Genomic DNA, 23,512 nt, shown 5'->3' with positions numbered 1-23,512 from the left:
CTGTGCCACATCCACCAGCAGGTCAGGCACAAGTCACCTTGCACACTCGCTGGTTTACGCACTGAAGTGGACTTGTGAACACACACGCCCACTGTCACCAGGCCCAAGGGTGTGTGGGAGGGCAGTGGGCTCTAGGCCCTTCCCCTGCTGTTCTATTGTTCCCCGTTCCTTAACTACATGGTACCTAAGAGACTCCCATCCCAGCTCTCAGGACCTCTCAAGCCAGCAGGCTCCCTGGAGACTTTTCCAGACTCCTGCCATGGGGTGCCTTGGCTGCCACATCTGGGAGCCATATCCACTGGGTCCATGCTCACCTAACCCCATAGTTTTGTTCTTGACTATACAGGCACTCCAGTCTAGAAGGCCCCAAGTCTCACCCTCCCCTGAGAAGAGCATAGAGCAAGAGGAACCCAGGATCCCACTGCTTCTCCATCTCCGCCACACCACTGCCCAGTCCGAGGCTCCCTCCTGACCTGATGATACTGGCTCAGTTCCTGGGCCTCCTCCTATAGACTATCTCTTTCTTAGTTCTCTCGCTTGGTGCATTTTGGGAGGGAGAAGAATCACATGCTTGTGCTCAGTCCACACACACACCCCAGACTCCATTTGTTCTCAAACCCCCTTTGAACTTGGCCCTATAACCCCTGGGAGTGTTCATGCTAGGGTCCCTGAGACTGCAGCCCCCTTGGCCATCAGCATGACACCTGCCACACTGCTGGCACAGGTTGTCTCTGGTGGCCTGAGCCTCCCTCCTGGGGCCACCTCAAGTGCTCCACCAGTCACCTTCATACAAATGGGAACTGCAGTACCAGGCCCTGTTCTTGGCACTCAAAACACCTGACTCCTCCACCTGCAATACAGATGTGGAGACAGGTGCAGAGAGTGAGCAACTCCACTAGGACCACACAGGAGACACCGCATCTTCCTGAAGTCCCTTACACTCTGCAACTCAGGCTTTTGAAAGTAGACAAAGACTTCCAACCCACACCAAGAGGAATAAAGTTTAAACCATTAACCAACAGAGGGAAACAAACACATCAATTATTAAGATTTTCTTTTCTCACAAGGGAACCTGAAGCTCACAGGATTTGCCAGCTGAGGAGTCACCACACGTATCTGAGGGTCCCCAAAACACTGATTTGGTGCAGAAAAAGCAGGTAGGCAGAGGGCTGACCCAGCACCCCACTTCGCCATTCATCAGGCCCTCAGGGATGTCTCAGGCCCCCACAGGACAGAAACACGTCCTTGCTTTTCTAAAAGAGCAAGGCTGAGATGCTGTGCCAGAAACTCGGTCAGATGAGCCGCAGGTGACCCACTCCTGCCGGTGCCAGCCAACAAGCCGGAAGTCCACACTCAGCCTCCTACCCAGGCCACCAAGCGCCAAGTGGCACTGGCCAGCCGGGCAGAGTCCCTACCGAAGAAGGTGGGGAAGAGCCAGGAACCCACCTGCTGACACTCACCTGGTCTGTGGAAAATGGCTAAGAAGCTCCCAGAAGGTCTGGCCCGAACAGAAAGTGTCCTGCAACCTGGAGCCATCGTCCAGCTGCACTGCGATGCGAACCTGGAGAGGTCAAGATATGAGGGCTCTGTCAGGAGGAAGGCAGCCATCCCAGCACAGCACAGCCTGCGCCCCCAGGGAGAAGGGCTGCCCTCCTGTGCACTCTGGAGACTGAAGGAACACAGAGCCTCCCAACACACCAAGGCTGTGGGAGGGAGACGTATTTCAAGGGCCAGCCCTGTCCCTCATCAGAGTCCAGCCACAGCCTCCCAAGAGACTGAACTGAGCTGCTCCCCGATTTCTGACCCGCAGAAACCACGTGAGATGATCAATGTCTGCTGCTGTCTTGAGATGCCAAGTTTTAGGGTAATTTGTCATTTGGCTATAGGTAACCAAGACATTGTATTTTCTGAATTTTTTTCCATAAATGAACATGCTACTTTTATTTATTTATTTTATTTATTTTTTGTGGAGACAGAGTCTCACTATGTTGCCCTTGGTAGAATGCCATGGCATGACAGCTCACAGGAACCTCAAACTCTTGGGCTCAAGAGATTCTCTTGCCTCAGCCTCCCAAGTAGCAGGGACTATAGGCACCCACCACAACGCCCGGCTGTTTTCTTTTTTAGTTGTAGTTGTCATTGTTGTTTGGCAGGCCCAGGCTGGATTCGAACCTGCCAGCTCTGATGTATGTGGCTGGCGCCCTAGCTGCTGAGCTACAGACACCAAACTAAACATGTTACTTTACAAGTCTATTTTTCATGCTTATGTCTTTAAACAGAAGCACAAGACTATAACCCCTAAAAGCAGGGAATCTCCCTTACAGTTTCTCTGCCAAGCGACAGTCACACTAGGGCATGGCTACAAAGCCCAGGCACAGACTCACATGGACACCTGCTCCTGTCAGAAGCACCTGCTATCCAAGCCACAGCCTGCCCTGACGTTATCACCACAGGACTCTTCCTTCACGTGCACATTGACATTAATTCTCAACAGTGCATAGAGAAGGTGCTCTGTGTGAGCGCATGTCACAGGCTCCTTTCTGCTCCCAGAGTCTTGGGGAACCCCCACAGGAACCCAGGGCTCCTTCCGCGTAGCAGTTTGAAGATCACAGTTGTAATGGAGAAGATTGGTGTCAGGGTCAGTTCCAGCCCCCTGACTCTGGTGCTGGCCAGCAGTAGGCTTTGGAGAGCTACTACTGCTCCCAAGGCCAAGCCTCACCATCTCTTGACAAGGATAAAAACCTGCTTTCCTCTGTGATGGAAGGACATATAATTACATAAGTAGAGGACCAGCAAGGCAGGGAAGAGAGAGCAGTTGTGCTATGACTACTGATTTTGTCTACAATAACCCCATCCATGCTCACTAAAATCTTTAGAACCTGAAAGTTCTGGACGTGGTAAAGAGCAGTGGACACAGTCAGAGTGTGGCTGGGGTCCTGCTGCAGGGGCCCTGGAGCAGCCCTGGGCCCCACCATGGCCCAGATGAAAACTGAAAAGATCCACACGGCACTTCAGGCTCTAAGATTTGGGGTGATTCTATGACAAGAAACATCAGGTTGGTGGGCGAATCTGCTGACAAGCTGAGAAATGTATAGCACAATTAACCTCACAAAAAAAAAAAAGGAAAAGAAAAGAAAAAATATTTTGCATGAAGAATTAGAAGTCTTGGCCTAGCATGGTGGCTCATGCATGTAATCCCAGCACTTTGGGTGGGTGAAGTGGGAGGATCAACTGAGGCCAAGAGTTCAAGGAGAGGTTCCCCCAAATACCCTCTCTCCTCCTACATCCCCCCTCCCCTCCCCTTCTACTTTCTGGACTATAGTTATGTTTTACTATTCATATGCATGTGTAGATGATTATTATCAATTTCATAGCAGTACTGAATATAATGGATACTTTTTTCCCATTCTTGAGATACTTTACTAAGAATATGTTCCAGCTCCATTCAGGTAAGCATAAAAGATGCGAAGGCTCCATCTTTTTTATGGCTGCACAGTATTCCATTGTGTACATATACCACAATTTGTTAATCCATTCATGGGTCAATGGGCACTTGGGCTGTTTTCATGTCTTGGCAATTATGAATTGGTCTGCAATAAACATTCTGGTGCAAATGTCTTTGTTGTAAAATAACTTTTGATCATCTGGGTATATACCTAGTAGAGGAATTGCAGGATTGAACAGTAGGTCTACTTTTAGTTCAGTATTTTCCAAACTTCTTTCCAAAAAGGTCATATTAGCATTCCCACCAGCAGTGTAGAAATGTTCCCTTCGGGCGGCGCCTGTGGCTCAGTCCATAAGGCGCCGACCCCATATACCGAGGGTGGCGGGTTCAAACCCGGCCCGGCTGAACTGCAATCAAAAAAATAGCCGGGCGTTGTGGCGGGCGCCTGCAGTCCCAGCTACTCGGGAGGCTGAGGCAAGAGAATAGCTTAAGCCCAGGAGTTGGAGGTTGCTGTGAGCCGTGTGACGCCATGGCACTCTACCAAGGGCCATAAAGTGAGACTCTGTCTCTACAAAAAAAAAAAAAAAAAAAAAAGGAAAGAAATGTTCCCTTCTCTCCACATCCATGCCAACATCTGTAGTTTTGGGATTTTGTGATGTGGGATAATCTTACTGGGGTTAGATGATTATCTTAAAGTGGTTTTGATTTGCATTTCTCTGATGATTAAGGATGATGAGCATTTTTTCATGTGTTTGTAGGCCATGCACCTGTCTTCATCAGAGAATTTTCTGTTCAAGTTCCTTACCCGCATAGAAATGGGGTTATCTGTTCTTTTCTTATTGATTAGTTTGAGTTCTCTACAGTTTCTAGTTATCAGACCTTTGTTGGAAGCATAACCTGCAAAAATCTTCTCCCATTCTGAAGGTTGTCTGTTTGCTTTACTTACTGTGCACTTAGCTGTGCAAAAGCTTTTTAGTTTGATCAGATCCCTGTAATGTATTTTTGGTATTGCTTCAATTGCCCAGGGGGTCCTCCTTATAAAATATTCTGCCAGGCCAATTTCTTCAAGTGTTTTCCCTGCACTCTCTTCTAGTATTTTTATAGTTTCATGTCTTAAGTTTAAATCTTTTATCCAGTAAGAATCAATTTTTAGTAATGGTGAAAGGTGTAGGTCCAGGTTCAATCTTCTACAGGTCACCAGCAAGTTCACCCAGCACCATTTGTTAAATAGGGAGTCTTTCCCCCACTGAATATTTTTGATAGGCCTGTCAAAGATCAAATGACGATAAGTAGCTGGGATCATCTCTTGGTTCTCTATTCTGTTCCATAAATCTATCTGCCTGTTTTTGTACCAGTACCATGCTGTTTTGATCACTACAGATTTATAGTATAGCCTAAAGTCTGGTAACGTGATACCTCATGATTTGTTCTTATTTCTAAGTAATGTATTTGCTATTCAAGGTATTTTCTGATTCACTATAAAACGGAGTAGTATTTTTTCAAGTTCTTTAAAGTATGACAATGGTGCTTTAGGGTGGCACCTGTGGTTCAGTGGGTTGGGCATTGGCCCCATATACCAAGGGTGGCGGGTTTGAACCCAGTCCCAGCCAAACTGCAACAACAACAAAAATAGCCAGGCATTGTGGTGGGCACCTGCAGTCCCAGTTACTCAGAAGGCTGAGGCAAGAGAATCACTACTGAGGGTGATAAAGTGAGACTCTGTCTCTCTTAAAAAAAAAAAAGACAATGGTGCTTTAATAGGGATTGCATATTAAATTTGTAGATTGCTTTGGGTAGTATGGACATTTTAACAATGTTGATTCTTCCCAGCCATGAGTATGGTATGTTTTTCCATTAGTTAACATCTTCAGCTATTTCTTTTCTCAGAGTTTCACAGTTCTCTTTATAGAGATCTTTGATGTTCTTTGTTGGATAAATTCCCAAATATTTCATCTTTTTTGGAACTACTGCAAAAGGAATAGAGTCCTTGACTATATTTTCAGCTTGACTATTATTGGCATATATAAAAAGCTACTGATTTGTAAGTATTGATTTTGTATCCTGAGATGCTGTTGTATTCCTTGATCATTTCTAAGAGTTTTGAAGTTGAGTCCCTGGGATTTTCCAGGTATAGGATCATATCATCAGCAAAGAGTGAAAATTTGATCTCCTCTGACCCTATTTGGATACCCTTGATCACCTTCTCTTGCCTGATTGCGATGGCTAAGACTTCCATTACCATGTTGAATAGCAGTGGAGATAGTGGGCATCCTTGCCTTGTTCCTGATCTGAGTGGAAATGTTTTCAATTTTACACTATTCAAAATGATGTTGGCTGTAGGTTTGCTGTAGTTGGTCTCTATCAGTTTAAGAAATGTCCCTTCTATGCCTGTTTTCTTAAGTGTTCTGATCATGAAAGGGTGCTGGATATTATCAAAGGCTTTTTCTGCATCAATTCAGAGAATTATATGGTCTTTGTTTTTATTTTATTAATGTGATGTTTATATTTATAGATTTGCATATGTTGAACCACAGCCCAGGAGTTTTGAGGTTGCAGTAAGCTATAATGCTGTGATGATACCACTGTACTCCAACCTAGGAGATGAAATCTTCTCTCAAAAAAAAAAATAAATAAAAATAAAGAAGCGGCACCTATAGCTCAGTGCGTAGGGCGCCGACCACATGCACCAGAGCTGATGGGTTGGAACCCAGCCCTGGCCTGCTAAAACCAAAAAATATAGCCGGGCGTTGTGGTAGGCACCTACAGTCCCAGCTACTTGGGAGGCTGAGGCAAGAGAATGGCTTAAGCCCAAGAGTTTGAGGTTGCTGAGGGCTGGGACACTACAGCACTCTACTGAGGGTGACAGAGTGAGACTCTGTCTCAATTTTTAAAAAAGAGAAAGAAAGAAAGAAAAGAAAAGAGAAAGAAAAATGAAAAGTCTCTTTTTTAGTCATAAGTTATCAAAGTAGAAAAAGCTGCTCTGGCTTGACCTGAGCCTCAGCCTCACCCTCCCAGCCTTCCTGTGGCACGCCACCCTGTTTAATCCACCTGCCTACTTATCCTGTGCTTAGAAGTAGGCCTGCTGCCCCACCAGCACCACCTACCATGTTCTTGGGCCCCTCGCGGCTCCGGGAGACAGGCACCATCTCCAGCTTAGCATTGTTGGGCAGGTTGGCGAATCTCCACTGCAGAGAGAGGTCCAACACGTTCCTCTGAAACCTGTAAAACAAGACCAAAGCCCACATGCGGCCCTGCCGACCCCAACACACTCCCAACCCTGTCCACATCTTACTGCAACTCTACCCAGCTGCCCCCCAAAACAGAAAGTCACAACCTGCAGAAACAAAAGGTTTCAACCACGGGGGGTAGGAGGCATCCAAAAGGAAAGAGAACTCCTGCATTGACACAGGGTGCAAGAGGGCGAGACGGGGAGAACACTGATGCTGGCCTTTGGGTCAGCACACAGCTGCTCCCTGAGTCTGCAACAGTGGTGGCAACTGCAGACCCTCAGGAAATACAGACAAAGACTCAGAGGCCTGTACCTTGCTGCACTCTGGGTTTTGACAGGACAGCCCTGCACCATCACAGCCCAGAACTGCACTCAGACAAAACCTAGCTGTCCTGGCTGATCTGAATGTGCATCAGCCACCAAGATGAGGCCTGCCACCATTGCTCCTGCTTCCCGCCATGCCTGAAATGGAGCCACAACCTCAAACACAAGCAAGGGGAAGCAGAGCTTTTTGAGAAGCCACACATGGAACCACCCAGCCCAAAGTCCTCACAACAAACTCAGGCACTCACTATGGCCAGAACTCAACAAAGGGCTGAAACCAGATGGCAAAGCCATGTCCCCCAACCCTGGCGCAGCCTGCTGGTCTCTCTGCCCGTATTCTGAAGGTATGAGCTGCCCCATGAGGATCTGAGCAAGCACAGGGGATTCCAGTCAAGAAAGCAGGGCCAGGGTGGCACCTGTGGCTCAAAGGAGTAGGGTGCTGGCTCCATATGTCAGAGGTGGCGGGTTCAAACCCAGCCCTGGCCAAAAACTGCAAAAAAAAAAAAAAAAAAAAAAAAGGCAGGGCCAGAGAGGATCCTTCAGAGAATAGGCGAGCCCAGCATTCATTCCCTGTCACCCTGCACAGGGAGAACCAGAGGTTTTCTAGGGTCAAGGGAATGGGGCTTCTCAGAAGCAACTGAGGGGACTGGGTACAGTGGTTCATGCCTATAATCCCAGCACTTGGGGAAGCTGAGGTGGGTGAATTGCTTGAGCTCAGGAGTTGGAGATCAGGCTGAGCAATAATGAGACACCACTTTTACTAAAAATATAAAAACCAGCTGGGTCTTGTATCTGGCACCTGTAGTTTCAGCTACTTGGGAGGCTGAGGTGGGATTCTTCAAGCCCAAGAGTTTGAGGTTGCTGTGAGCTATGACACCAAGACACTCTATCCATGGTGATGGAAAGAGACTCAAAAAAAAAAAAAAAAAAGGGAGAAGCAGCAGCAACTAGGGGGAACTGAGAGATCGGATGAGTCTGGAGGGAAGGGCAGAGGCCTCCAACATGTCCAGAATGGACCTCCAAGACACCTGCCTCTCCTGAAGGCACAGCCACAGTCATGCTTGGCAGTCCAAGAAAACCAGAAACTCACATGAGAAAAGCAGACAGAAAGCCCGGGCCAAGGAAGGCAGAACTGGGGCTCTTGTGCTGAGATTACACCTCGCCCACAGGCCAATGAGGAATCAAGCACCCGCCCAAGAGAAGAGGAAAAAGAACAGGCAGGAAGAGAGAGGAGGGCAGGTCTGGAAGACCTGAACCCTGAACCCTGGACACTTCCTCATGCGGCCCCTTCCCGTGTCTGGGAGGACTGCAGCCACGAGGCGCATAGTGCTCAGGATCCCACATTCCTCTCATCCCAACTACTAGTTCCAGGAACTCTGTGGGAACAGCAACACCACAGTCAATCCTATGAGTCACTCTGTGGTCCTCTGAGCTGCTGCCTACAGTTTCCACAAGTGGCTGTGTAGCCCTGACTTTAAAGGAGACACAGCAGACAGAATGAAGCTTGGGGAAAGGCAATGAGAGAAGTACACCCCAAAGTTCAGACTGTAAGCTCTGTGTGAATGAAGGTTTGGAGGAAAAAACACTACAGGGTTGGGGAGAGAACCTGTGTGAAACCTAAATGGACACAAAGTGGCCGGCCCACTCCACAAACACCAAGCTGCCACCAGGAACAGCTGGTGAGCACAGTTCATGAAGCCCAAGGGTACTTGAGGAACTGAGAAAGAGGCAACTTTGATTTCAGCCTTCAACACTGCCTAGAAGAGAGGACACATCCTGGGATTCTCAAGAGGTCAGCACAGGAGGTAGAAGGCTGGAACGACTTGCCAAGTCCCACAAATCACGGTGAGGGCTCACCCCTGTGATCCCAGAACTCTGGGAGGCCAAGGCAGGAGGACTGCCTTAGCTCGGAAATTTAAGAGCAGCATGAGCAAGAGCGAGACCCTGTCTCTACCAAAAACAGGAAAACTAGCAGAGTATTGTGGTGGGTGCCTATAGTCCCAGCTGTACGGGAAGCTAAGGCAATCGCTTGAGCTCAGGAGTTTGAAGTTGCTGTGAGCCATGACACCAAAGTACTCTACCCAGGGTGACAGAGTGAGACTCTGTCTCAAAAAAAAAAAAAAAAAGAAAGAAAGAAAAGAAAAGGCGCCTGTGGCTCAAGGAGTAGGGCGCCAGTCCCACATGCGGGAGGTGGTGGGTTCAAACCCAGCCCCCGCCAAAAAAACCACAAAAAAAAAAAAAATTTTGGGCGGCGCCTGTGGCTCAGTCGGTAGGGCGCCGGCACCATATGCCGAGGGTGGCGGGTTCAAACCCGGCCCCGGCCAAACTGCAACCAAAAAAAAATGGCCGGGCGTTGTGGCGGGCGCCTGTAGTCCCAGCTACTCGGGAGGCTGAGGCAAGAGAATTGCTTAAGCCCAGGAGTTGCTGTGAGCTGGGTGAGGCCACGGCACTCTACCGAGGGCCATAGAGTGAGACTCTGTCTCTACAAAAAAAAAAAAAAAAAAAAAAAAGAAAAGAAAAGGAAAGAAAAAGAAACTCACATCCTTCCACTGTGAGGGCTGTGACCCTGCTGCTGTCTCAGACCCCCAAGACTTTGGTGAGGGTCCTCTCTTTGGTTTACAGATTTTGCGGATATAACTTCAGATGTTGAGGTAAGATCATCCTGGATTATCCAGGTGGGCCCTAAATCCAATGACAAGGTCATAAGACAGAAGAGAGACAGAGAAAGTAGGAAAGGCCAGGAGAAGACAGAAAGTAGAAGGATCTGGCCACAGGAAAGGAGCCGCCAGGAGCTGGAGGGAGGCAGGAAGGATCCCTAGGACATGTGGATAGTGTGGGACCCAATAACTGGTCTCCAGAAGGCAGAGAGAATAAAATTCCTTTTTTTTTTTTTTTCTGTTTTGAGACAGAGTCCCACTATGTTGCTCTCTGTACAGTGCTGTGGCATCACAGCTCACAGCAACCTCGAACTCTTGGGCTTTGGCGATTCTCTTGTCTCAGCCTCCCAAGTACCTGGGACTACAGGCACCCACCACAACGCCTGGCTTTTTTTTGGTTGTAGTTGTCATTGTTGTTTGGCCAGCCAGGGCTAGGTTTGAACACACCAGCTTTGGTTTATGTGACTGGCACCCTAGCTGCTAAGCTACCAAGCCAAGCCCAATTCCATTGTTTTAAGCCACCCAGGGTGGCTCTACTAAGCCACAGCCAGTATGTTCAGAGAGAGGTGGACACAGAAATGGGCTCTGGCGGAACCTGCACAGACTCACTTTAGATCGTATTCACTGGGGTTGAAGTCCTGCCGCCGGCATGTGTCCTCCAGAACCTAGGGGGCAGACGAAAAGGCAGTGAATGGCTGAGTGTGGAGGGGCCAATAGGCACAGTGAGAAGGGCTAGCCTAGGGCACTCAGTTCCTTGCTGAGCCAGTTGGCTCTGCACAGAAAAATCTAGTACTAGATCCAAGGCGGATGGCCCACTCAGCTACTCAGCTGCTCCAAGTGTCCCGTCTGCATATCTTGTCCATCCTCCCTCCCTTCCTCACTGTCTACAGCTCTATGGCAAAAGTATCTGTGCCTGAACCCCTGCCGGCCTACTACCACAGACATCTTCCTGGCACACATCTTGGGATGCCTCCCCAGACCTTTGCCATCTGCCCCTCGCCTGCAACACAGGCTACCCTGTGGCCCTGGCAACCTCCCCTACCACCCTCCACTGCCTAGTCCAACTCCGTCCTTTTCTCCGTGGGCTACTTCCCGGACCAGTTCCGGTGGGTCTTCCCAGTGGGTACTGCCTGTCCACACGTGTCACTCATCTGCTCAGGCCCCAGCACCGCGCCCATAGCTGCTCTGCAAATACAGTGTGCTTTCGTATCCTCACTGTCCCCTACAGGGGACTTCACAGACATTTCTAAGTGTAATTGATTCGAGGTCATAGGCTGCCCCAGGTGAAAGCGCAGTGAGTGACTCAGCGTCCGGGGACAGCTCCCAGGAGTGCACGCGCGTGGGGGGCCATCCACCCCCCGTCCCCGCCGAGGTGACGGCCCGGCACAACCTCAAGACCGCTAGCCGGGCTCCGTCCCCCCACCAACCCCACAAGACTCCCGCACGGCCCCGGGACCCGCGGAAGTCGGGAGTCCTCTGGCCGCGAGAGAGGGGAGGACCCGCCTGCACAGGAGGATGCTCATTGGTCGTCGCGGGCCCCGCCCCGAGGCTCCGCCCCCGGGGACTCCGAGCCAACCGCAGGGGTGAGGCCCCGGCGCGGCGCCCCCATTGCCCACCCGTCCGTCCCCGGCCGGCGGCCCCACCTGCAGCAGCACGGTGCTCGGCGTCACCTTCACCGTATGGCGCCGCCCGTTCGGGGCGAGCACTGACACCGCGGAGCCTCCGCCGCCTGCCGGGGCCGCCATCTTCCGCCCACGTGACCCGCGCCGGCTCGGCTTCAAACTTTATCGGCAACAGCCAGGACGCACGGCCACGCGGCTGGGAGGCGGGGCCGGAGCGCGCTTCCGGGCTCATCCAGGCTCCACCCCGCATTGCTGCGGAGCCACGGAAGAGCGTGTGGGACCCGGGGCGAGCCCGAGGGAGCGGTCTCCGCGGAGCGCGGCTGCGACGGGCTCGCCCGGCGAGAACGAAGAGTGCGGCCATCCCTAACGGCCGCCACGGGGGCCCCGGGGTCCCGGCCTGCTGTCCACGCTCGCGGGGTGACTGCCATCGCCAGCCAAGCGAAAGCGTGCGGGCCACGAGGCACAAGGAGGGAGAGGCGCGGCTCCCTGACCGCCACCACCTGTGCTCTCCGCCCACCTCCTGACCTCTGGGGACGAGGCAGGCCCCCAGCCCTGTGTGGGCCCCTGTGTTTCCCACCCACTTCCTTCACCCTCGCTCTGTGAGTGGGAGCGGAAGGCAGCCCTGATGGATTTCTCAAGGCCCCTCGAGGACTTCCGTGGCTAAGCCTCCTGCCACATGGTGGCTTGGGTGGAGCCCGCTGAAAACCCAGCCCGGCAGGGAGGGTGCCTGCTGCCTGCTCCAGTCTGCTGGAGGACGCAGGCCTCGCTGACTGGACAGCACCTGGGCCTTCGTGGCCAATAGCTGCGCACCTGTCCCCTGAACTCGCTAAATTCCAACTTATGCCCGGGACTCCTACTCCCTACATCTCGGCCCTGCCATCAGACCCAGTGTCTATATGCTTGACTGGTTCGGTAGGCTGCCTTGCCTCCGGGCCAGGGCCAGAGCCTGCTAAGGGATGCTGTGCTCCTTCAGGCACCGCTGGTTCTAGCAAAGCCGCCCTACATGGGGTGACGCACCCAACATCACACACACCTGTGTACTGACAAACACAGACTCCTGCTGCATTGTAGAAGAAAACTCAGAAAGGCCTTAGAGTAGTGCAGCCTCTCTGCATACCCCTTGCAACTTTAGACCCTCCCTGAGCCACACACATCATCTGGTCACCATTGGTGCATTTGTTTTAATTTTTCACAACACTGTCATTTTTTAAGAGTCTATGACTGTCTTCTTTAGTCCCACATACTCTGGCTTTTCCGGTTAAATGTTTGGGGCAGTGAGAAGGGTAGGTGGCAAGTCATCAGCAAAGATGTTAGTTTGCCTTGTTACTGAGGACATGAAGTCTGGTCACTTGGTCAAGTTGGGGTCTGCTAAATTCCTCCATGTTCAAGGTCCTCCACTCTTTGAAGAGTAAATAAATCATGTGTGGGATAATTCCTGGAAACCACAAATGTCATGTTTTTTCAATAACTATTTGCCCCACAGTGTTATTAGCACCAATGGATTATTACTTTTATGTTGCAAAATCATGACTTTGCAAGTTCATCGTTCCATCTACATTTATAGGCATTTTTTGGTTAACAGAAGTTTCCTCACCTTTAAAAAAACAAATATTAATATGAATTTAGGCATTATATTTTATTCAATTGTTGTTCTTTCTGATCTCAAATCGGTCCAAATTTGGCCAGTGAGACCTCCAAGCTGATTCCAATGCTATTTTGGGGGGGTGGGAAGGGATGATTATATTATTTCAAACTTGGACAGTGGTGTCCAACAGTGACTCAGAAGGCTGAGCCAATAGATGGTTTAAGCCCAGGAGTTGAAGGCTGAAGTGTGCCATGATGTCACCTGTAAACAGCCACTGCACTCCAACCTGGGCAACATTGTGCAACCTAATCTCTAAAAGAAGAAAAGAACTTGCAGGGGCGGCGCCTGTGGCTCAGTGAGTAGGGCGCCGGCCCCATATACCGAGGGTGGCGGGTTCAAACCCAGCCCCTGCCAAACTGCAACCAAAAACTAGCCGGGCGTTGTGGCGGGCGCCTGTAGTCCCAGCTGCTCGGGAGGCTGAGGCAAGAGAATCGCTTAAGCCCAGGAGATGGAAGTTGCTGTGAGCCGTGTGAAGCCACGGCACTCTACCGAGGGCGGTACAGTGAGACTCTGTCTCTACAAAAAGAAAAAAAAAAAGAAAAGAACTTGCAAAAAGAGACAACTCTTGTTTTAGACAGGTTAATCAGTTGTTTACATCCCTGCCCATTTGCTTTATCATACTCTTTACACATATAAACATACAATTTTCTGAACCATTTGAGAGTAAGTTGGAGACTTACTCCAACTGAGTAAATTGTGCCCCTTTACCACTAACTAATATTTCCTGAGAACGAGGCCACTCTCTTACATAACCACTGTCCTGTTATACAAAATTGGGAACTAAGCCAGACATGGTTGCTCACGCCTATAATCCTAATGCTCTGGGAGGCCAAGGCAGGAGGAGCTCAGGAGTTCAAGACCAGCCTGAACAAGAGTAAGACCCCCTTGGGCGGCGCCTGTGGCTCAGTCAGTAGGGCACCGGCCCCATATACCGAGGGTGGTGGGTTCAGACCCGGCCCTGGCTAAACTGCAACCAAAAAATAGCTGGGCGTTGTGGCGGGCGCCTGTAGTCCCAGCTGCTCGGGAGGCTGAGGCAAGAGAATCGCTTAAGCCCAGGAGTTGGAGGTTGCTGTGAGCTGTGTGAGGCCACGGCACTCTACCGAGGGCCATAAAGTGAGACTCTGTCTCTACAAAAAAAAAAAAAAAAAAAAAAGAGTAAGACCCCCATCTCTACTGAAAATAGAAAAATTAGGCATTTTGGCGGGTGAACCCAGGAATTTGAGATTGCTGCGAGCTATGACACGACAGTACTCTAGCCTGGGGCAACTGAGTAAAACTACCCTCAAAAAAAAAATAAAAGGAGGGCGGCGCCTGTGGCTCAGTCAGTAAGGCACCGCCCCCATATACCAAGGGTGGCGGGTTCGGACCCGGCCCCTGCCAAACTGCAACCAAAAAATAGCCGGGCGTTGTGGTGGGCACCTGTAGTCCCAGCTACTCGGGAGGCTGAGGCAAGAGAATTGCTTAAGCCCAGGAGTTGGAGGTTGCTGTGAGCTGTGTGAGGCCACGGCACTCTACCAAGGACCATAAAGTTAGACTCTGTCTCTACAAAAAAATAAAATAAAAGGAGAGTGGTGCTTGTGGCTCAGTGGGTAGGGTGCCGGCCCCGTATATCCAGGGTGGCAGGTTCAAACCCAGCCCCAGCCAAACTGCAACAAAAAAAATATAGCCGGGTGTTGTGGCAGGCACCTGTAGTCCCAGCTACTCGGGAGGCTGAGGCAAGAGACTTGCCTAAGCCCAAGAGCTGGAGGTTGCTGTGAGCTGTGACATTACAGCACTCTAATGAGGGCAATAAAGTGAGACTCTGTCTCTAAAAAAAAAGGATGGTTGTGGTGGCTCATGCCTATATTCCTAGCACCCTGGTGGATCTGACCCAGGTGGATGAGTTGGAGACCAGCCTGAGCAAGAGTGAGACCCCCATCTCTATTAAAAATAGAAAAACTAGGGGCAGCGCCTGTGGCTCAAGGAGTAGGGCGCCGGTCCCATATGCCAGAGGTGGCGGGTTCAAACCCAGCCCCGGCCAAAAAAAATCACACACACACACCAAAAAAAAAAAATAGAAAAACTAGGGCGGTACCCGTGGCTCAAAGGAGTAGGGCGCCGGCCCCATATACTGGAGGTGGCGGGTTCATAACCCAGCCCTGGCCAAAAATTGCAAAAAAAAAAAGAAAAAAATAGAAAAACTAGGGTGGTACCTGTGGCTCAAAGGAGTAGGTTACTGGCCCCATATGCTGGAGGTGGTGGGTTCAAACCCAGCCCCGGGCAAAAACTGAAAAAAAAAAAAAAAGTAAAATATCATTTAATGCAAACTTTTCAATAAAAAGTAGAAAAAACTATTCTAGTTAATAATGGAAAATGTCCATCTTTAACATTTGGTGAGTTGGAACGTGTTGCTGATGGGTAGCATTTAGATTCATATTTTTTCTTGTTTTTAATTTTCTTTATGTCAAATGTCAAATTATAAATTCCAAAATACTAGCTAGTTGAAAATCATACTTTTCAATCATTCAGTTATTCAATAAACGAATTTTATTGGATATTGCCCTTGCAAAGCACTGTGTTCAGAGACAGGACAATGGGATGATGAACATCCCCATACCAGAGTTTGGCATTGGGATACTTACAGATGCATAATGTTTGAAATTGCTCACTAACATTTTTCAATTATTAATAAAGTTCAAGTGAGAAATTAAAAAATAGAAAAACTAGCGAGGCATTATGATAGGCATCTGTAATCCAAGCTACTCAGGAGGCTGAAGCAAGAGAATCACTTAAGCCCAGGAATTTGAGATTGCTATGAGTTAGGCTGAGACCTAACTGAGGACAAAAGCAACTACAAAGACACTGTGAAATTTCTTTAATAGGTCTGTAGTTAGAAGTGCGATCGCTTAGCCGGGCGTTGTGGCGGGCGCCTGTAGTCCCAGCTACTCGGGAGGCTGAGGCAAGAGAATCGCCTAAGCCCAGGAGTTGGAGGTTGCTGTGAGCTGTGTGAGGCCACGGCACTCTACCAAGGGCGATAAAGTGAGACTCTGTCTCTACAAAAAAAAAAAAAAAAGAAGTGCGATCGCTGTATTACCTGGGAAACTACTTGGAAGGTATGGTCTCATGGCTGAGATCATGCTACCCAGGACAACAGAGTGAGACTTTGTCTCAAATAAAAAGGGAACACCATACTCAGCTAATCCACAGTTAATCAATTAATTGTCCCAGTGACACCTTTCCTATATCCTTTCCTTTGTTTGTTTTAGAGGTAGAGCTTCACTCTGTGGCTCTTGGTGCCTACCCCAATGCCCAGCTAATTTTTCTCCTTTTTCCACAGTGAGAACACTTACTTTCAGTAAATCAATATATTTACTCATTTACTGTGTTCTAAGAGTAGAAACGGGGTCTCACTCTTGCTCAAGCTGGTCTTGAACTCCAGAGCTCAAGCAGTCCTCCCACCTCTGTCTCCTAGAGTACTGGAATTACAGGCATAAGACACCTTGCTGCCAGACCGCCTATATCCTTTTGACATTCCTATTACTCTCTGACCGCTTCCTTCCTGCACTAGCTCTGAAATCAGTCATTTCTCAAAGAAGCCCTGGTCCCCTTTAAAAGGAAATGGGGCCTGGTGGTGGCGGCTTATACCTATAATCCAGCACTTGGGGAGGCCAAGGCAGTAGAATTGCTTGAGGCTAGGGGTTCAAGACCTGCTTGGACAACATAGCAAGATCCTATCTCTAATACATATTACATACATACACACCAGTATACATTTAAATTTTATTTTTAAAAGAGGGAAATTGAATTGGGCAGTGCCTGTGGCTCAAGGAGTAGGGTGCCGGCCCCATATACCGGAGGTGGTGGGTTCAAACCCAGCCCCGGCCAAAAACTGCAAAAAAACAAAAAAAGAGGGAAATTGAATTTAGAAACCAGTTTCTAGGTGTTGAGTGTGCCTATTGCTACAGGGGTGTCACTGCCTTCTGGGCCCTCTCAGGAGACAGGGCTAGTGTTAGAACTGTATCTGAATACCTTTAATTCCCAGCCATGCCTCAGCCTTCTTCTTCCCTCATTCCATATTTGTATTTGGCTGAATCATATGAAATTGCCAATAGTTGATCATTTCTGATCTACAAAATATGCAAATATATATGGTTCAACCTAATACCTCCTTTCTCCACAGTGAGAACCCTTATTTTCAGTAAATCAATATATTTACTCATTTACTGTGTTCTTAGATACCTTCCAAGTAGTTTCCCAGGTAATACAGCGATCGCACTTCTAACTACAGACCTATTAAAGAAGTTTCACAGTGTCTTTGTAGTTGCTTTGTCCTTAGGGTATATGCCATTAAAGAAATATAAAGTATGGGCTCAGTGCCTGTAGCACAGTGATTACATCGCCAGCCACATACACCGAGGCTGGCCAGTTCCAACCCGGCCTGGGCCGGCTAAACAACAATGACAACTGCAACCAAAAAATAGCCAGGCATTGAGGTGGATGCCTGTAGTCCCAGCTACTTGTGAGGCTGAGGCAAGAGAATCACTTAAGCCCAAGAGTTTGAGGTTGCTGTGAGCTGTGATGCCACAGCACTCTACCAAAGGTGACATAGTGAGACTCTGTCTCCAAAAAAAAAAAAAAAAATGTTCATTAATAGTTGACAGATAGGCCTATGTTGATTCATTGGGTGGTGCCTGTGGCTCAGTGGGTAGGGCACCAGCCCCATATACTGAGGGTGGCGGGTTCCTGGCCCCAGCCAAACTGCGACAACAACAACAACAAAATAGCCGGGCATTGTGGTGGGCACCTGTAGTTCCAGCTACTCAGGAGGCTGAGGCAAGAGAATTGCCTAAGCCCAGGAGTGGGAGGTTGCTGTGAGCTGTGACATCATAGCACTCTACCGCAGGCAATAAAGTGAAATTCTGTCTTTAAAAAAAAATTTAAAAAAAAAGGAAAGAGGGCGGCGCCTGTGGCTCAGTGAGGGTGGCGGGTTCAAACCCAGCCCCGGCCAAACAGCAACAAAAAATAGCCGGGCGTTGTGGCAGGCGCCAGTAGTCCCAGCTGCTTGGGAGGCTGAGGCAAGAGAATCGCGTAAGCCCAAGAATTAGAGGTTGCTGTGAGCTGTGTGATGCCACGGCACTCTATCCGAGGGCGGTACAGTGAGACTCTGTCTCTACAAAAAAAAAAAAAAAAGGAAAGAAAGAAATATAAAGTATGGTGTTCAAAACTTAGTCTTTTTTTTTGACTTTTTTTACAGAAATTTATTCTTTTTTTTTTGGTCACCCTCAGTGCAGTGACATCACAGCTCACAGCAACCTTCAGCTCTTGGGCTTAGGTGATTCTCTTGCCTCAGCCTCCCAAGTAGCTGGGATTACAGGCGCCCACCACAAACGCCTCGCTATTTTTTTGTTGCAGTTTGGCTGGGGCTGGATTTGAACCCACCACCCTCAGTTATGGGGCCAGCGCCCTACTCACTGAGTCACGGACACCACCTGTGACTTAAATAAATTAAGAAATTTATTCTTAAATGTACAATAGGCTCTAAGACAACACTTCATTTTAGCTATAGGTGGCAAAAGATGTTATGGCAGGGAATACAGATGTTTAAATAGGAATCAATCATCACCATCTCAGGCACAAGGAACAGCTTACTTTTTGCCAGATTTCTTAATTCCACCTGTGGCGAGGGGGCCCTGCCCTGCGGCCTTCGCTTTTAGTTCCTCGAGTTTCTTCTGCTCCTCTTTTTGTTTCTGTTTGAATGCCTTCTCTTCCTCATCCATCTCCTTGGCCTATTTCTAAGGCTGTTTCAGGGGCTTTTTCTTGCCACTTGCGGGCTACACGAGCACAGTTGGCCTGTCCGGTCGCCCAGCCCCTGCCCTGCATTCCTGGCCTCCTCCAGGTCTCAACAAGCTTACCTTTGCTTAATCGTTTTTTCTGTGTTGGGTTAGGGCATTGGAATTCTGCAGGTACAGAACCAATAGGATATATATAAATATTTATAAAAGGAGATTTATTATGGGAATTGGCTCACATGAATCTGTTGTCTGAGAAGTGGAGAGTGAGGAAAGCCAGTGGTGTGATTCAGTTGAGTCTGAAGGTCTGAGAACCAGGGGAGTTGAAAGTCACCCTAAGGGGGGCCTGGATATGTCCTGGAGCCCCAACATTCCAGATCAGGAGAAGACAGATGTCTCTGCTCAGGAAGAGGATAGAGAATTTGCCCTTCCTCCACCTTTGTGTTATTCCTACCTGGGCCCTCCACAGACTGGATGGCTCCTGCCCACAATGGTGAGGCCACATCTTCTCTACTCAATCCCAATTCAAATACTAACCTCTTCCAGAAACATGCCATAGACACACCCAGAAATGTGTTTCACCAACTATCTGGGTCCCCTTTAGCCCAGTTAAGTGAACATTATAAAATGAATCATCACATTTAACTTATGTTAACAATCTGATACATGGTTAGAACCATTTATTTTGGTTTCCAGTGAATTTTAAGGTTTCCTTTCTTTTGTCCTTTCTGACTCAATGTTATATATATATATACTTTTTTTTCTTGAGACCAAGTCTCATTTAGTTACCCTCGGAAGAGTGCCTTGGTGTCAGTTCACAGCAACCTCAAACTCTTGGGCTCAAGTAATCTTCTTGCCTCAGGCTCCCATGTAGTTGGAACAATAGGTGCCCCCCCCACCACCACCAATGCCCAGCTACTTTTTAGAGAGGGGAGGGGGTGTGTTAGCTCTTGCTCACACTGGTGCTGATCTTCAACTCCTGAGCTCGGGCAATCTACTGCCTCACTCTCCCAGAGAGTTAGGATAATAGGCATGAGCTCCTGATTTAATGTTATATTTTGATTGTTCAAATATTTATTTGATTTCAGAGTTGTAAGTATGAAACAACACATGACCTGACCTCTTCCTCCCCATACCCCCACCTCCATAGGAAACCATTTTTATTCAGTTCTGGGGTATAGCTTGTCAACATTTCCTTTTGCACAGATGAATGAATGCATGTGTGGGGATGCTAAGTGGACACATGTAGATTCCTGCCCTCTCTTCTTACACAACAGGTGACGTGCCACATATCCTCTGTGTTTTTATCCCTGCAGCCACATTTTTGGTGATTGACATATCACCCACTCTGGAACCATCTGCCACTCTACTCCCCTCACCGTACAGTCAACCAAGAGCAGAAAGTGTCCCCTGCTGAGAGGGTATGGCAGGGGTAGGGCAGGTCAGGTGTGAGGTCCAGTCCTCCCCCCACGTGCTGATCCAAGGTTTGGCATCTCATGACTTCTGATCTCCAACCCAAAGCCCACCTTCCCAGGTCTCAGTTCTTCCCCTGTAGCTCGAGGACAGCCATAGAGCCAGCCTCACAGGGGAGAGGACCCTGACTCAGCACAAAGACTTTCCCAGGCACTGGGTCCCCAGTGGGCTGTAGGAGGCCTGAACCCAACTAGAATGCGAGGTTGGGGTCCTCACCCCAGGCTGGCCTGGCGTCCCCACCAGACCTACTGAACGCCCACCCCAGCATATAGGGTATTATCTGCCTAGTTGTCTCTTCCCTCTGACATCCTGTCAGGGAGCTCCTGGGGCAGCTGTTTCCTGTCGTCTGCCCCCTCCAGGAGGGAACCCCTGCAAAGGCACTCCTGTCTAGGTCCCTGTGCTCAGGGTGAGGCTCAGGTGAACGTTCCCCTGGTGCACGGAGCTACCTATTTGGCCTCTGGGCAGGGCTGACACCTGGGCAGGTAAGAATTCCAGGTCATACTTGGATGTGCAAGAGAGATCACACTACTTTCTTCGGTGGATCTGGTTTCTCAGTTACTGTCCTACCATCTGGTGAGATAATCAACCCCCGACTTGGACCCTGCTCAGCCTCAGCTTCTTCCTCTCAGAAATGGACCTGTGCTCTGCCAGCTGGCTGAGGTGATCACCTAGCACAGTGCAGCTGTTCTCTGTCTGTGTCTGCCCCCTGGGGTTTATTGCTGGGGGGTCCTGAGAGGGCAGGGCCGCCCCTCAGCTGCCACCTTCCCTTGCAGACATAGCAGCAGCTGTTCTCAGTATCTGCTCTGAATTAAAAGTGGCATGGCTCTTTAAGGGAAGCATCCGCCACCCCCCCCACTGCCGCCACCCCTCTTTGATGTCCCTGGTGCTGAAAGGTTCCCAGTGTCAAGATCTAAGGGTTTGTTTCTGCCTCCCCAGAGGCCACGTGGGGATCACAGGGTGGGAGGCAGGCAAGCCGAAGGTCACATGGCCACCAGCCTCCCTGGCCTTCTGCCACTGTTGCCACAGGAGCCTGGGGACTAGCAGGCTGGATGGCCAGGGTAGATGGCTTGGACAGCCTCCCGGCCCTGTCTGGCGCCCTGGTAGCCTGACTTCCAGTGGGTTTCTCACCTGCCTGAGAAGGACAGACGAGGAGAAGTTACTTGTCCCTCGACACCCCGGAACCCCCTTTTCAACAGGCAAGCAGGGAACCCTCCATCCCCACAGCCCTCCTCACCTAGCTGCGCAATGAGGCCATCCCCTGGTGACCCTGGTGACCCACAGTTGGCCCATTCAGTGGCATGTAGCCCATGGCCACCAATCACGTGAAACCAGTGAGGGGGGGGGGACAGGGATGCAAGGGTAGGGTCTATAAAGGACCTGGGGCCACAGATGGTAAACTTCAGCCCTCCTCCACTCTGGGGGCTCTCGCCTAAGTGGGGGCATTGACTCCTCTATGCTACCTCGAGGCCATTCACACCAGGCTGGCCAATAACGGCCTGATTCCCAGGGCTAGAACAGGGGCCTCAGGAGCACAGTTCCCCAAGTCAGGCCCAGGACCTAACCCAGCACCTCACTCCCTTCTTCCCTCTCCCCCTCCAAGGACCTGGGTTGAGATGACCATAGCAACTCCCAGCTCCCCTGTATTAGGTCCCAGATACGGGCCAAAGGGGGATCCTGCTGATGGGTGGGGGGATTACAGGTTTGGGATCTGGGAAACAAAAACAGGGTTCAAACTTTGTGATCACATGTCAGCCTTAAGACCCCTCGCCCGGCTTACAGCTGGTTAGGGAGCAGGGCCTGCCCTCAAAGAAAGCCGCTTGGGGTGGGGTGGCCTGCCCCACTTCCCTGCCTACAGGGCCTCAGAGGCCAGCAGCTGGGGCACAGAGCTGCCCAGGTGGCCAGGCGAGTGGAGTGGCTGAGCCCAGCATACAACAGCTGGGCCCCAGATGGCCAGCAGCTGGCGCACAGTGCAGCCTGGGCACTGTGAGAACCCAGCTCGAGGCCCTGGGGGCACCCAGATGACCCTGCTGTGCAGCATGGAGAGTATTCATGCAAGGACGCTGCCCACGAAGTCACTGGACACCCCAAGCCTGGAGGCCTAGCCCTCTGGGCAGGTCATCACCCTATGAGACCCCATAAGGGGTCTCAGGTGGGAACCTGGGGCTGCTAGCTCTGGAACATGGGCCCAGCCCTTATTGCCTGAAATGTTCTGCGTTGCTCTCCTTTTCTCAGGACTGGGCTCCTGCCCTCTCCAGCATGGCTCAGGACCCCATCAGTTAATTTGTGCTCCTCTGCAGCCCCCTGGCTCCCTCCCAGTGTGTTCCTCCCAGAGGGGAGGCATCGGCATCTGGGGCGCTTCCCATCCTTCCAGCCTGAGCACACACAGGATCCAAGCTCAGTCAGAAGCACCTGCTGAAGGCTGAATGGGAGTGGGAAGCCTGGAGACCGAAGCCCTGCACAATCCACCCTGAACTTGACAGTGGAGGTGGGATGGGGCGGGGACACAGAGAAGGGCACATCCCAGAGGGACCTACTGCAGCAGTGTGACTGCTCATTGTCTGTCCCCAAGCCTGAGCTTCTGCTCTGCCAGACAGACCACAAAGTCCTGGGAGCATACACCATGCACCTGGGAGTTATAACTGTTATTCATCACGTTTTTGGCCCCAGGGCCAAGCAGACCCACACACCCTGACTCATTTGATGCTCATAACAACCTCATAAGAGTGGGAACCCGGGAGTTCGGCTGCAACCCCTGTGCAGCCTGTATAGACGTCTTACCACTGGGGGAAGAAGGCCTGAAACATCCCACCCACAGGGAAAACATCTAGAGTAAGACACTGCTCTGGACTCCAGCTCTGCTTGCCTTTTTTGGTCTCACCTGTTGGTGGTTTTTGTGCTTTGGTTTTCTCCGTTTGTTTGTTTTTTTAAGGTAAAATTCACATGACATAAAACTAGCCACTTTAAAGTTAGCTACCTGGGATTTAGATTCAGAGTTGTACAACCGTCGCCACAATTTCAGAACACTTTCATCACCCCCCAAAAAACCCTTTGCCCATCAGCAATCAGTCTTTCTCCCTCCCTCTCCTGGAAACCACCACCATACTTTCTGTACCTCAGGATTTGCTGTTCTACACATTTCATATCAATGGAATCATACAATGTATGTCTTTCAGTGTCTGGCTTATTTTACTTAGCCTGGTATTTTCAAGATTCATTCACACTGCAGCATGTGTCATTGTGTGTATGGGCCGCACTCTGTTTATTCATTCATCTGTCAATGGACTTCCGGGTTGCTTCCATCTCTTGGCTATTGAGAACAATGCTGCCGTGAACGTTCCAGTACAAGTTT

The 23,512-nt window shown here is 49.9% G+C and overlaps 1 protein-coding gene across 3 annotated transcripts in view; it reads right to left on the bottom strand.

Moving 5' to 3' along the window:
* Positions 1–11,490, bottom strand: part of ASPSCR1 (ASPSCR1 tether for SLC2A4, UBX domain containing) — a 43,931-nt gene extending 32,441 nt beyond the window's left edge. For 2 of the 3 annotated variants that reach the window (XM_053568361.1, XM_053568362.1), the window contains exons 1-4: positions 11,299–11,490; positions 10,265–10,320; positions 6,550–6,664; positions 1,461–1,561 (exon numbers count right to left, since the gene is read on the bottom strand). In XM_053568361.1, coding sequence (XP_053424336.1) covers positions 1,461–1,561; positions 6,550–6,664; positions 10,265–10,320; positions 11,299–11,400 — 374 coding nt within the window. In that variant the 5' untranslated portion in view covers positions 11,401–11,490. The remainder of the gene's footprint in view (positions 1–1,460; positions 1,562–6,549; positions 6,665–10,264; positions 10,321–11,298) is intronic. The other variant, XM_053568363.1, reaches the window with a different exon arrangement.
* Between the last annotated feature and the right edge of the window lie 12,022 nt (positions 11,491–23,512).

This window comes from Nycticebus coucang, chromosome 18, assembly GCF_027406575.1.
Source record: "Nycticebus coucang isolate mNycCou1 chromosome 18, mNycCou1.pri, whole genome shotgun sequence".
NCBI classification, from domain to species: domain Eukaryota; kingdom Metazoa; phylum Chordata; class Mammalia; order Primates; family Lorisidae; genus Nycticebus; species Nycticebus coucang.
This window is presented reverse-complemented; position numbering and strand designations above follow the sequence as displayed.